Source organism: Monodelphis domestica, chromosome 1 (genome assembly GCF_027887165.1).
Source record: "Monodelphis domestica isolate mMonDom1 chromosome 1, mMonDom1.pri, whole genome shotgun sequence".
In the NCBI taxonomy this organism is placed as follows: Eukaryota; Metazoa; Chordata; class Mammalia; order Didelphimorphia; family Didelphidae; genus Monodelphis; species Monodelphis domestica.
In genome coordinates this window covers 539,309,855-539,325,904 of record NC_077227.1, presented here as the reverse complement: position 1 = coordinate 539,325,904, position 16,050 = coordinate 539,309,855, and the positions used below count along the sequence as shown (strand labels likewise).

At 34.9% G+C, this 16,050-nt stretch overlaps 1 protein-coding gene across 3 annotated transcripts in view; it reads right to left on the bottom strand.

Moving 5' to 3' along the window:
* Positions 1 to 16,050, bottom strand: part of MBOAT2 (membrane bound O-acyltransferase domain containing 2) — a 226,859-nt gene that overhangs the window by 74,164 nt on the left and 136,645 nt on the right. For all 3 annotated transcript variants that reach the window (XM_056813330.1, XM_056813328.1, XM_056813329.1), the window contains exon 4: positions 3,502 to 3,597. In XM_056813330.1, the coding sequence (XP_056669308.1) occupies positions 3,502 to 3,597 (96 nt within the window). The remainder of the gene's footprint in view (positions 1 to 3,501; positions 3,598 to 16,050) is intronic.

Below are 16,050 nucleotides of genomic sequence, written 5' to 3'. Positions count from 1 at the left end.
GATGTACACACACCACCTCCATCTCTCTCCCTCATAGAGATAAACTCTGGAAGCCAAAAGGGGATCTTTGTTCCCCACAGAAGGTTCATCCATGAATCCTCCAGTTACAAGGAAAATTGTCCTTAAATTATTTGTCTTGCAGGAGGGGAAGATCTATAACTAGACTAGGAGATGTAGCAACCAGTCTGACTGTTTTCCTACTTGTCCAAGTGACTAGTTGACCTTATAGCTTTAACAATCTTAAAGAAAAATAAATCCCTTAAATGCTTTGAGTTGGGACCAACCTCTACATAAATTCCTTATACACTGGAACTTTCCTCATTTGATATTATATGATGTAGTTTGATAGAACAAATTCCTTGGAGAGAATGTAAACTCCTTGAAGGCAAGAACTGTTTTATTTTTACCTATATACTCCTTATCCCAGGTGCTATCACAGTGCCAAGCATGTAGTAGACATGTCATTAAATACTTGTTGACTGACTAATATGTATGTTCACAAGTACATGAAATTTATGACCAAGAAAGGCAAACAGTCCCAGGAGATAAATATATAAATGCATTCATTTTGAGGAAATTGACATATATTAAACACAAATTCAAAGAACTAACCTATTTATTCAAACTTGGAAACATAAACTAAATGATAATAGCAAGGATATATTAGTGAACAGCAAACTTGTGAGATCCTTCACTTGATGACAAATTCAACTTTGTGAATAACAGTAAAGCAATGGAAAGATCTGCTACTTTAGACTTGATTCTGACTAGCCAGGAAGGAGTTTGGTCAAATGGAATCTAGCTATAAGAACCTTGACTTGACCACATGAACTGTGCTTAGAGATTTTAACAAATGGAAGAGCAGTCAGACATATACTCTAAACCACAGGAAAACAGATGTCCTCCAAGTCAAGCCTAGGATTTCAAAAAGAGAAGACTCAAGCAAAAAGAGAAACTCAATTAGCAATGCATTTGCAAATGATTTTGATCAGGAACAAAAGGGAAAAGATATCTAAAGTTAACTACAATGGCTATAAAGGGAGTTCTCTGATTGCAAAATTTAAAAGGAAATGTATAAATGATAAAAAAAAGAACACAGAATCTTGGACAAAACCAAGAGTTTCATCAGTCTTTAAGCATGCTCGGCTTCTAGTTCTCTGGATTTTTTTCTCCTCCAGGTTGGTCCTAGCTGCTCCTCTTCCCTTTAAGTTTTGCCATCTCTCATCAGAATGGAGGATCCTTGAGGGGGCAGGGACTGTCCTGTGTGTGTGTGTGTGTGTGTGTGTGTGTGTGTGTGTGTTTTCCCAGTATTTAGCACTGTGCAGGCACAAAGTAAATATTAATAAATATTTCTTGACTTAATAAATGGCTAATTCCCAGAAGGAACTGTAGCTTCCAATAAATGATGAAAATATGTAAAGGGCACCCTTTTGTTCTGGGCTAAGGAAGGAATAAGTCCAACATAAAGGGCACATAAGATGCATGTAATCTTAAAAGAAATTACTCAACTCTTATTTTGTTTCTGTTTTTTCTATTAAGCAAAATAATCTTCAGAGGAGAGTTAAGAATACGTGGTTAGGTGGTGACAAAAGAGTATGAAAGCATCTAGCTATTTTAAGTGAATTCAAATCTTGAGGATCAAATAATTATACCTCAGAGAACTGAAAGAGCTTACAAATAAGATTGCCATCTATTACTGATACTTTTATAAGAATCATCAATAATGGAACAAGGTTGTTATCTTTGACAAAACTAGTGACTTGAGTATATGTAATTGAGTTCTTTTATAATTACCACATTGATTATGTATCACAAAGCTTAACAAATAGTACTGATTTCATTTTTATTTTTTCAAAGTATATCTTTAAATTGATCACCTTAAATATCCTTCATAACCTAAATTTACCTATGTGTAATATATATCATCCACCTCATATTTTTCTAACATCCACAATTATATTTATGCATTAATAAATATTTATTGTATAAATACTATGGAGAAGGATATAAAATAAAAATAAGATGCTACCTACCCTAAAGGACATAATTATGTGTTCATGAATATCTAATATAAAGAGCTCATGTTTCTTCACACCTGTGATCATTGAGGACATCTGTTATGATCTTAGCCACATCATCTTTTACACTACAAGACCCCTCATCTTTTTCTCTATTGTTCCGATCTTGGTTGTAAAGATGTTTACTACTCTCTTTACTAAGTTAAGTCTTCTACAAGGGTCCCTCTAGTGCCTTAGTTCATCAAACATTTCTCTCTATTTTATATTCAATGTCTTCTCTACTGAATTCTTTCTCATGGCAAAAATACCCTTAGGGATACATTATCTAACTGTTATTCTGTTATGTTTTCATTCATTCTTTTTTCCATGTCATTTTTCTCTTGGTTCTCTTTCTTTTATTTTTCAAATTTTCTCAGTCTCCTTCCTTGATTTATAAGTCTTCTTCCATATCCTAAGTTTTCTCAAATGATTTGTCTACAACCCTTTTCTCTTTTTTCTTTACACTCTTGATTTGTTATTCATTATCATAGCTTTGTCACCTCTAAGCAGATGACTATCAAATCTATATATCCAGCCACTATCTTTCCCCTGAACTTCCAGTCCTACATCTCCAACTACTTTTTAAATATTTCCATTTAGATAAAATAATAATTTCTATTTATCTAACACATTAAAGTCTGTTTTGAGGAAAACACTTAAAATTTCCTGACACCTCAAGCTCAATACATAAAATACAGAATTTGTCATGTTTCCTCATAAACTTCTTCCCTCCACTTGACCACCTTATTTTAACTGATGCTCCCTGTCACACATCTGAAACTTTGAAATTATCTTTGATTCATCTCTCTTTTTTATTTCCATATTCAATTAGTTATGAAATTCAGTAAATTCTACCTCTACAATATTTCATCCTTGTCTTCCTTCAAGTTAGTGAGTGTGATATGGATGACAATTTAACAGAGACTAGGAAAGGGAAGAATCAAAAGAGAGCAGGGTCATAAGAACCCACAGGTGAAAGGGTAGTTACCAGTGTAAAATACTACCGATTTGAGAAGCGTGATGAGGACTTCCAAATGTCTTAGGTTGAACTTATTTCTTTAATCTTCAAATTTTCTAATAGCATTTTATATTTATCATGTCCTATCTTTAGTCATAATAGACCTTCATTTCCTTGAGAGTCAGATGTGGTTTTTGGTTTTTTTTTTACTTTATATCTTCCCAAGACAGGTTGAACTATAAAGCACAATATAAAGATGCTCCAGAAGAGGGAACAAGGTTTGAGACAAAATCAGAAATCATCAATGTTTTATGATAAACTGAATATTTAAATATATTGTGTCTAAATTGGATAACTTGAATAAAAACAAATAGAAATGGTAAAATAACAGCTATAAAACAAAGTGTGTTACACAAAATAATCAACTCATTTAAATATTAAAATATATCATATAATTATCTTTCAAGATAAACATTTTATTCTTACCCTGAAAAATCAGCAGAATATTGCCCATAATCGAAGATATAGACTCTGGTAATTTGGCACACTGTAAGGTATCCCAAAGCAAATACAAAACAGTATCTGGAAAGCAAAGATATATGATAAATCATACAACAAAATAATTCAGAAATTTCCACACTAAAACCCTATGATCACTATTCTTTGAACAATGACTAACATTATCGGGGTCTTTTCTTAATTTTCGCCCTTCTCAATCTCTCATATTAGTTTACACTTTGTTAATTATCCCCTCTTCTCTGGATTTTCATGACCCTGATTTTTCTTGGTTCTTCTTTCTTGGTCTTATCTCCTTTATTGTCATCTATGTCATTCATTAACTGTTGCTGTATCCCAATAGCCTATATCTTACACTCTCTTCTCCCTCATTTGGTGATCTCACCTTCTACTGGTTTAGTTATCACTTCTATGCAGATGATTCCCTAATCCATATATCTAGCCATAGATGGTACAATGGGTAGAGTGTCCAGTCTGGAATCAGAGAGACCCAAATTAAATCTCACCTCAGACACTGTGTGACCATTAGTAAGTCATAACTTCTGATTGTTTCAGTTTCCTTAATTTAAAAATGAGGGTAATAAAAGCACCTAACTCATAGGGCTATTGTAAGGATCAAATGGGCTAATTGTAAAGCTCTTACCACAGTGCCTGGTACTTAGTAAGTGCCATAGAAGTGTAAGCTATTATTGTTATATGTATATACATACATGTATGTGTTTTTCTACATAGCTTTAGTCTTAACTCCAGAGCACCAGCCCCTCGTGACCAACTGCCCACTGGGCTTTTCAAGTGACTGTATGTCTGAGAGACATCTAAAACTCATCCTGTCTAAAATAGAATTTGTGCTTCCCTCCATTAAGCTTCCTCCCAAAGACTGTCTTTCATCACTAGAATGTCAGCTTCTTTGAGGTTGATATTGTGTTAGTGTCTTCCAAACTTGTATTGGTCTGATTGGCCTCAGCTGAAGACATTATAACCTGACTCCAACACTGTAATTTCAATGATCTTCTCTGAAAATGAAGGATGACACCACCACCACCTAACAATGTTTGTATTCCCATCGCTTCAACCATATACCTAAAACATTGTCAGCAATGGCTGCTGACACAAACAGTTCTTTATTGTTATCTAATACCTCACACATTTACTAGATGAGTGAAGCTGGACAAATAATTTAACCCTGCTTGCCTCTGTTTCTTCATCTGTAAAATGAACTGGAAAAAAAAAACTGCAGACCATTCCAGTATTTTTGAAAAGAAGACCCCAAGTGGAGTCACAAAGAATTAGAGAAAACTAAAGCAACTGAGTAACAACAAAGCACATACATTTAGTATTGCTATTAATTTACTGTCTATGGTACCTTTTAGTAAAATGTAGTTTCCAGTCTATTTCTTTAGGTCTATTTTTGTTGTTTAGTCTGATATCATGATTGCTACCACTGCCTTTTTTATTTCAGCTGAAACATAACAGATTCCACACTAGTGTCTTATTTTCAATCTGTGTATACTTTTCTATTTCAGATGTGTTTCTTGTAAACAACATATTGTTGGACACTAGTTTCTAAACCATTCTGCTAATGGATGAGTTCATTCCCATATTCACAGTGACTATTGTTAATTTTGCATTCCCTTATAGACTATTTCCCTATATTTTTCCTTCTCTTTGTTTCCTGCCTCATCTGAGAGTTTATTTTACTCCTAATGAATATGTCCTTTAAATCCTTCCCCCTTTCTTGTGGCCACTTTCTCTATTTACCTGTTGGGTGAAGTGTGTGTGTGTGTGTGTGTGTGTGTGTGTGTGTGTGTGTGTGTGTGTGTGATCAAATTCAAGTTCAAATGAGAGTGAGGTTCAGATGTCATTTACTGCCTCCCTCTTGATTTCTATAACACCTCAGATATAAAATAAATTATTTTTCATTTTTCTTTTCTATTTTTGCCTATGTATTCTTCTTCTGAAATTTTTATTCTTCTTTTAAGCTGCATATTTGATCAAAACATAATATCATCACTTCTAGGCCCTCTATGACTCTGAGAGATAATAGATTTGTGAGGGATTACATATATATGCTCTCTTCACATAAGAATGTAAATAATTTAAACCTGTCTTATCACAACGTTTTTATTCTTCTTGATACCAATGTTTGTATGACAAATTTCCTACTCAGAACTATTTTGTTTTTATTTCAGTAAGAATTTGTTTTGTATTTCAGTAGGCATGCTCATTAGTTCTCTATTTCATTAAAGATCCATTTTTTCCTGTCCTACTATATCTAATTTTGAATAACAAAATCATTTTTTGTTTTATTTTTAAATCATTTGCCTTCTGGAATATCATACTCCTTTATGGTATCAGCTGCCAAATCATGTGTGAGCCTGAGTATGACTCTTGAATTCTATCTTTCTAACTGCTTGCAATTTTTTTTTTCCTTTTACTTGGGATATCTGGTTTGAGTCTATAATATTCATGGAAGCTTTCATTTTGACTGGTGGACTCTTTCAATTTCTACATTTCCCTTTGGTTGTATAAAATCTGGACAGCTTTCTTTTATAATTTATTGGAATTTGATGCTCCTTTTTGTCACGGCTTTCATGTAGTCTAATGATTCTAAATTTTCACTCTTCAATCTGTTTCCCAGTTTAGCCATTTTTGCTATGAGATACCTCATATTTTATTCTATATTTCCAATATTATGATTTTGTTTCAATATTTCTTAATATCTTTTGGACTCAATAGCTTCTATTTGGTCCATTCTAATTTTCAGCTAGTTATTTTCTTGGGTATGGTTTTGTACCTCTTGTTCCAAGCTGTTAATTATCTTTTCATATATTTCTTCCAAATCTCTCATTTCCAAAACCCATTTTTGTTTTATTGTTGTCATTTAGTTTTTAAAATCATCTTAAACCTTAACAAACAAAAATACATCTTGCTTTATCTATTTAAGGAATTCTGAATGGATTCATATCCAAACTGCATTTTCTATGAATGCTTTGACTTCTAGATATTTTCAAGTCATTCTCTTATTCTGAATTTGTCTTATGCTTGCCTATCTGCATAATAACTCTTTATGATGAAGTTTTTTGTTTGTTCCTTCTTTCTTCCAAATTCTTGATTTTGAACTTCATGTTAGAGTTGGGGGGTATGTCTGAGTTGAGCTTGTCATTCTCCTTGCTTTCTGGGTCCAGGTAGGGACTTGCAATTTTCTAGGGCTTCCAAAGTGATGTAATCTGGCATGAAATCCGCTTTCCACATCTGTGCTTTCCAAGTTTTTTTTTTTTACTTAGTTTTGGATTTATTGGCTTATCCCTGTTTTGAAGTTTCATTAGACTACTATTGGACTCAACCATTAGAAATTTCTACAGGTTCAAAGCCACTGAATTTTAGGTTCCTCTTAGGTCTGGGATTCCTATCCTGGTTATTCCACTCTGGACTTCAGCCTGGGCTAGAAGTTAGGATGGATTTCTTGTTCTGTTGCTATGATCAGAACCACACAGTTATGCTTTGCTTCTAAACTTGTTCCTTGCTCAGTACACAGCTGGAGCCTATAATCCTCTTTGCCAGTCTGAATGAAAATCCTTTCCTCTGTCTATCATGGATCTATGATCTATCTTGGCCTATGTTGTCTCCTGTTCCAAACCCTGGAGCCAAATGGTCTTCACTTTCTCAAACTCAAGGGTACAAAAGTTTGTCTTGGTGTGATCACAGCAATTTTTAAATCACTTCACTCTTTGGCTGGGTCTTCCCAGATAGTGGAAAGGTAGTCCCTTTCCATTGAAAAGTTGGTGACTATTAACTCTGTTAGTGAATGTGCAGAGATTCAATTCAACAGTCATTTTTAAAACAGTGCCAGGCCCTCTTCTAGGCTATAGGGTTATAAATAAAAATGAAACAGTCCTTATTTTCAAGGTAAGACTTTCTGATTGATTTACTGCCATGAGGGACAGGCAAGGAGTCATCCTAAAGTTTGAAACAGATGTCTGTTAGATTTATTGCATTTGACACACTGGCACATCATTAGGCTTGGTGATAGCATGGTACAGTGGAACGAATGTTGGGACTTGGAAACTGAGAATCTGAGTTTGATCTTGTTCTGCCTATGTGACTTTGGATATTTCTGGACTTCAAGTTCTTCATCTGCAAAATTAGAGTTGGATTTAGTGTCTAAGCCCACTGAAGATTCTAAATATTTGATTCTATTGTTATAGTGAATGGGGGCTTCAGAAAGCCAATACCTCACTTGCTACTTCAGAGGGCTTTACCTTGTATAAAGGTATTTTTGTCTTCTTTTTTCAGCCTTCCAAGCAACCTCTGTTCACAAACAGAATGCATTCAATATCTTTTCAAGATTCATCTAAAAACACTTAATGAAACTAATCCTTGCACTACTATGCAATCCTAGATCAATTAACATCCAAAATAGTTTTTAGACTAGTAGGAAAACAGTGTCCCAAAACAGTTTTTACCTAAAGTCTATGAACTTTTAAAAATTTGATAATTTTATTTCCATATAATTGGTTTCCCTTGTAATATTTTCATGTTATGTATTTTAAAACATTATTCTGAGAAGAGCTTCAAAGACTTCACCAACTGCCAAAAGAGACCACAACACCGAAAAATTTAAGAACATTATGGAGTAGACTATAAAGAGGCAAGATTTAATTGAAAGAGATTTGGGGTCCAAAGAACTAGGTTGAAATCCCAACTCTATTACTTACTACCTCACTGATTTTGGGGAAGTTATTTAATTTCTCTGAGCATCAAAGTCCACATCTCTAAAAGAAAGGAAACTCCACTAGAGGACTGAATACTGAGGTTTCTTCCTGTGATCCTATGAAAAAGCTATATAACAATAATCTATGCAAAACCCTAAGGAGAAGTTTCTATTAACACAACAACCTGAAGAATACACACTGGGACTATCTTATTCAACTAATTTCCTGCAACTAGTAAAAATAAGAGAGTCAGCTGTGTCAGTTTAGTTAGTAGAAAATTAATACCTGTGATACTGCCCAAAACAGCATTTCCTCTGGGTTATTTATACTCGAACCAAAACAGCAACAGACTCAATCAGTGTATTCAGGACATGCTCAAGAAAGACCTTAAGCTCAAATCTGGTTTTGCTGAGAAAGAACTGTTACACAGTATTTATAAAGCAGCATAATTTAGGATACATAATAAGAAATTGCTGAAACCTTAAGAAGCAATGCAGCAGGGAAAGATAGGCCTGAACATAATTATACTGGGAAACTTTAAAAAATAGTATAGAGTCACACAATTTAGGGCTGATGGGTATTTTAGAGTTTGTCTAAATTTCAGAGTTTGTCTCATTTTAGATATGAGACAGCAGAGGTCTTTCTAGATTAGGTCTCTTGACCAATACTGTACTTAGCAGTGCTGGTCAGCACTGATTTTTCTTTCTTTTCAGCTACCTATCCTTACTGATAATATTTGATAGAGCTAGCATAATACGAAAAAAACAAAGGGGAGTTAACATACAGCCTCTGACAAATACCAGTTGTATGGCCCCAGGGAAGTCTCCCAATCTCACTGTGCGCTAGGCCAGTTAATGTCAAATAGAAATAGGACTGTGAAACATAAGGATCCTTGCAGGCTGGATAATGACTTAGTATTAAATTTTAACATTTTCTTGTATTTTCATTTATTGTTAAATATTTCCCAATTACATTTTAATCAGGTTCAGGCTGAATGTTTTGACACTTCTGCTCCAGGTACTGTTGTTCATCCTTCATTTCAAAAAAGACCCCTGACATCTTTACCAACTAGGAGGAAGGGAGATCAGAAAAAGGGTCAAAGGGAAAATAGTATTTTAGTTGTGCTGTAAGCTATGATCAGGAATATTTTTAAATATTATCATGTGTTTTTAATATCACCTTCATTTTCAAATATGCCATTGCTCTACCTAGACAGCAATCCATCATAACAAATAACAAACAAAGAGGAAAAGCATTTTGGCAAAACTAACCAATATTTCTACCATGAATTAACAGAACAATGTTCTGCATAGTTCCCTACTTTTACAAAGAGGAAAAGCAATACATTTTTTCATCAAGTTTGGGTCATTATAGATTATAAGTTTAGTTCTGTCTTTTTGTCTTTTATATTTACATCACATATATTGTTTTCCTTGTGTTAACTTTATTCCGCAACAACTCATAAGTTTTCCTATGATCCTCTGTATACATCATCACATTGTGAAGATGGCATTAACTGCCCTTGCCTGTTTTTAGAGTTAATCATCCGAAGTGTATGCATCCCACTTATTCTTAAGTATGGGGAGGTCTGTGACCCATGTGTGCTATAGTAGTTGACTAATCAAAAACCCACTGACTGCCCTCTGGGAAGTCCTAAGCAAACCTATAGCTACAATTGGTCCACATAAAGTGGAAGGAAGGCACAGGAAGTGACGAAAGGAAGGGTCTTTAAAAGGGGCAAGAACTCCCTGTACCTAACGCTTTCACCTTGGAACTTGACCTTGGAGGAGCTCTGGCTTGGGAGCTGGGGACTGCTCTTCTTTTTCCCTTAGAACTACCACATGGGTGAGTGAAAAAGGCTGACTCACTTTCCTGGCTTTTCTGAAGGTACTAGCCTCCAGAGAAGACCCCTTGTCTTGGAGGAGGCCTCCTGGCTAGAACCCTTGTTTAATTTACCTCTGGATCCCTTTGCTGGGGCGTCTGAAGTCCTGCCTGGTTCGGACCAGGCCAGAGTAAATAATCTCTCTCTCATATCCTTACTTTTACTCTTTCCCTCTAGTTTACAAATAAATGCTATAAAGTCATTCGAGCTTGAGTAATAATTTTTGGCAACCATACGCTTATAAATTTAGTCTAACCCTTTAATTTTTAACCCTCACAATATTCATAATTTTTTGTGGTATAGTATTATTCCCTTACATTCTTATACTACAATCTGTTTAGTCACTCCCCAATTATTGGACATCTATTTTGTTTCTGGGTCTTTGTTGCAGCAAAAAACTGCTATAAATAATTCTGTACATATGGGATCTTTTTCTCTCTTTACCCTTAATGTATGCTTAACTGTGGAATCTCTAAGTCAAAGACTAAAGTTATTTGAGTCAATTTCTTAGCACAATTAAAAACTGCTTTCCAGAACAGTTGCATAGTGTGACTCTCTTTCTATAGACCTTTCAGGATAGACTATTCCCTCTTTTGGCATCTTTTCCAATGTGCTGGGTTTAATGTGAAACCTCAGAGCTGTTTTAGTGTAGCAATGAGGTCTTGTTTTGGGGAATCAGGCAATGGAAATAGAAAAGAGCCTATAGATATAATAAATGATAAAAAAGAGAATAAGAATAGGCAAAACCTAGTACTAATTGGGAAGTGAAAGAAAGGAAAGAATCAAAGATTACAACCTAGTAAAAAGTAGTATTTCAGGTAGAAAAAATAAATTTGGACAGAGTATTTTAAAGTAAAGCATTTACTGTCTCTGGGCCTCAGTTTGCTCATATATGAAATGAGGGAGTTGGATTGGTTGACCACTCAGGTCCCTTTCAGCTCTAAATCTACAATTAGATTCTAATATTTTGGGGAAAGAGTAAAATCTGTTTTAAGCATGCTGACTTTAAACTGCTGGTAGAACATCCAGATAGAATGTTCTATCCACAGATGTCAATAATGTAAATGTAGGAATAATCAACACAAGGTAGAAACCATGAAATTATCAAAGGGAGTAGGGTGTGTGTGTGTGTGTGTGTGTGTGTGTGTGTGTGTGTGAGAGAGAGAGAGAGAGAGAAAGCTAAAGATAGACTCAGGCTAACAGTAAAGAAGAGGGTGAAAAGAACCAAAGTTATTTAAGAGTATCCAGTAAGAAGAGATTAACAATGTCAAAAGCTGTAAAGAAAATCACTTTAGATGAAAAAAAATGAAGATATAAATATATCACATGCTATCCTAAAATCTGAGAAAGGCATAAAGAAAGGATATAAAGCATTTGATTCATAAGTTAGAAATGAATGAGATATAGAAAATACAATTATTCAGAAGTATTATTATCTAGTATTTTATTAAAATATTACCTTGGTAAGAGCCTTATTATTAGTTACTAGCTATTTCTTACAAAAATCCCATGCAATATTTTTACAGAATTGGGAAGTTCAGAACTAGCAGTAATTTACCACTAGTTGTATGCTGAGCAAATCATTTGACCTCTCTAGGACTTGAGTCCAATATGAAAGATGATGGCACATTTGGACAAGATGACCCTTGAGGTCTCTTTCAGTATATGTGCCCTCCTCAATCCCATCTCACACTATCATAAGCATACTGCACCCACTATTATACCTCAACTTCTTTTATTGACTAATTCCTTCCTTGATATCTATAAACATATAGTAGCCTTCAAAAACAAACAAAAAACTTCCCCATATTCTTCCAATCATGCAATATTATCCTACTCCTTATCCCTTTCATAGCCAAATTCCTGGAAAAACTGTCTACACAGGGTGCCTTAACTTCTTTCTTTTTACTCTCTTTAGCATTCTGTATTCTACCTTCTGCTCACTACTCAAATGAAACTTCTTTCTCTGTAGTTACAAATAATTTCTTAACTGCTCAATCAAATTGTTTTTTGCCTTGTTTCTCCTCTTTCTTATCTCTCTGCAACATTTAACACTTTCTGGTCATTCTCCCCTCTCTGGGTTTTTGTGACAACCTCTTGATTCTCTTCTGAGTCTCCATTTTTGGATCCTCTTTCATGTCATGCCCTCTGTAAGTTTCCCCTCCCCCCAAGGCTTCATCTGGGGCTTTATCCTACTTAACACTCTTGACTGCAGACCCCATTAGCTTCAATAGTTTAATCATCATCTCTGCTGATAACTCTCAGAACTACACATCTACTCACGTCTCTCTCCTGAGATCTAGCCCTATCTCTTGGACATTGAAACTGGATGTCCATAAGCATCTCCCATGTCACTACACCCCTCTCAAACTCCTGATGACTCTGTATTAGTTCTAAGATGAAATATAAATTCTTCTATTATGCATTTAAAATGCGTCACCATCTGGGCCTTCCTACCTTTCCAGTGTTCTTACAATTTAGTCTGCCCCCCTCCACACTATGGTGTAGTCATAGTGGCCTCTCTGATGCTGTTCTTTTTTTTAACCCTTTCCTTCCATCTTGTGTTGGTTCCAAGGCAGAAGAGTGGTAAGGGCTAGGCAATGGGGGTTAAGTGACTTGCCCAGGGTCACACAGCTGGGAAGTGTCTGAGGCCAGATTTGAATCTAGGCCTAGTTCTCAATCCAATGAGCCACCCAACTGCCCCCTCTGATGTTCTTAATAAAAGCTTCCTCTACATAGACCTGAAGACATTCTCTCTTTTACCACTGCCTCTTGGAAACCTTGGTTTCCTTCAAGACTTAGATCAATCATGACTACCTACATGAAGCATTTTTCCCAAACTCCCCAGCTATTAGTATTAGTGCCCTCCAAAATTATTCCTATATTATATATGGATATGTATACAAATATTATATATATACAAGGAGTTTATTATATATTAAATACCACCTACATCCTGCATATTCATAAACACACATACATATATATGCATCTCTCCCCTGAGAATACAACCTCCCAGTTGTGAGACTGTTTCATGTTTGTTTTTGTGTCCTCAGCATTTGGCACAGTTCCTAGGACATATTAAATCTTTAATAAATGCTTGCTGACTGCTATCTATTTGATCCCCTTAACTATCTAGGATAAGAAATATCTCTTTACAAATACTCACTACAACCCTCTTGATAAATGATCATTCTGTCTCTGCTTTTTAATACTTTCAGGAAGGGAGAATACATTATTTCATGAGGTAACCCATTCCACTTATGGATAACTCTAATTGTTGAGTTTTTCCTATCATCAAACTTAAAGTCACTTCTCTGCAACCTTTACACCTTGTTCTTAGGTTTGCCTAGTAGGTACAGAGAAAGTCCAATTCTCTCTACGATGTAAAAATCTTTCAAATGCCTTGAAGGTGGAGAGCATAGTGCTCTCTCTCCTCCTACCACCAAGTCTTTTCTCCAGGGTAAGCATAAGGTTTCAGGTGGACCCTGAAAGAGATTTCTGGAGCCACTTGGTTCAATCCCCTCACTTTATAGTCAAAAATACTGAAGCCCAGGGAAATGAAATAAACTCAAGACAGTAGAGGGAATAACCTTATCAACCATGGGATTTGACGACAGGTCCTCTGACTCCAGATTTAGCCCTCTTTCCATGTACTATCTGGTCATTCAGTCTAGGTTCTCTAAATTTCCAGTTCCTTCAAATAATGTTTATATGGCTTGAGCTATGGCTTATCACAATTCTTGTTGCTCTTCTCAAGAAATCCTCCAATTTACCAATGTTCATTCACAAAAAAAAAAAAAAATTGGTGCTCTTAACTGAACACGAAATCTTGGCTATAGCCAGGCAACAAAAGTTCTGCCTGCTTTAATGCAACCCCAGGTCTTAGGAGAGTTTTGCGATGCCTATTATTCACACTACTGACTAATGATGAATTTTATAGTCTTCTAAAACCTTCAAGATCATTTTTAGGACCAACTTTCATATAATCATTCCTCCCCCATCTTTATTTGATTCTTGAACTGGAGTGTGAGATTGTTAATTTATTACTACTAAATCTCACCTTCTTTGATTCACCTCAATTTTCTAAACCACCAAAATCTTAAAGGATCCTTTCATCCAGCATGTTAACAATCTTTCCTACTTTTGGGTCATCTAGATATTTGATAAAGATGAATCAAATTAGCCAGGTCACTGAAAAACAAATAGCAGCAGATCAAGCACATTTTACTGGAGTTCTCCAATGGAGACTCCTTGTCTTGACTTTGAACCACTACTATTCAATTTCTTCAGCCCAGCCATATAACCAGTTCTGAATATATTTAACTGTAGGATTATCAGGTATACATCACTCCATTTTTTCCAAAATGATAGAATGAGAGACTTTATCAAATGCTTTGCTGAAATCTAGGCGAATGATTCAAAGAAATTTGGGACTACTTACAAAAAGTGATATAATACATAGGCATTCCCTGATTTACCCACATTGCCACAGATAGTATGTGTCAGCAGTAGGTCCTGAACCCAGGTCTCTTGGTTCCAAGGTCATCTTCTCTCTATTCACTGTTCCAAGCTATTTCTCTTTATCATTTCAATAATAACAACAAAGGAAAATAACACCAATTTAGTTTATTCTTGCACATGCTTTGTCAGATGTTTACCTTTAGATCACCTGAGTGGAAGCCATTCATACAATTTAGCTCTGACCTACCCATCCAGATTTATCAGACATAACTCCCCCCTACATATTACCTTATAGCCCAGCTGTCCTACATTATACTCCCTTTATACAATATTCCATCTTCCAACTCAGTCTTTTGCTAGTGCTGTCCACCATGCCTAGAACTGTTATTAATCTATCTTCATCATCTACTTTGGAGGAAGTCCAATGACTTTATTATCCAATCTACATAATTAGATATACATATCCTGCAAGTAGTTTTATCTGTCAGTTAGCCAAAGGAAAAAAATTCCCCAAAACTTTTCCTCAGATATAGATTTTTTAAAAATATCACTATCTGTGAATTAGGTACGTTGCTTCCATAGGTATGGTATATCATTGGAAGTATGTTTTTAGCATTTCTATATCACGTTCCTTTTGCCTATCAAATCCAAAATATTGCTTTAGTTGATGAAGTTAAAACTATTTCTTAAACAAAATCTTAAAGACATAAATAATATTAATGTCAATATTTCCCAAAGGGTGGGCAAGTGGATTAGCAACAAAGTATATTTAATTTGTTAAATTTCTTCCAAAAATAAATTACAGCAACAATAAATTTCAAATGCTACATATTCTGTTAAAAAAAACAGGCTATTTTTTTCATCCTGTTTCAGTCATCCAACAAAAATTACTATCTAAGACAAGTCATGCCTTTCTCCTTAAAACATCTTATAACAAAATAGCATTTTAAAGAGTGGGATCATAAAGTTGTCTAGGCCAATTTCTTTCACAATGAAAGCAGTCACCAATTTACAAACAAGTGGTATTGCAAAATTCAATTTAGAATTCAATTGACAAAGTTGGACTAGATGGCCTTTGAAGTTCTTTTCAGTTCAAGCTATAAGATCCTATGAACTGTTTGGAACCCATGAGAAAAATTCCCAAAGAAACAATGTTATACATGGCAGTGAGCTAGCACATACAAGCCTATTTATGAAAATGTATTCAATGGAACAATGCTTCTGAATTCCAATGAAAAAAATCAAGACTTCCAGGAACTTATCTCTACCTTCCACAGTGATGATGACAAGAGAGCCCCCCCTCTCTCAAACCCAGATAGTGTAAAAATTAAAATTAATATATAATAACTTTAAATATTATATTTTATAAGATTTATTAATAATCACTAGAAGTAACAAAAAATGTAAAAAAATAAAACCATGTGCCCATGGCTAATCTACCTGTTCAAACAACCCATTCCA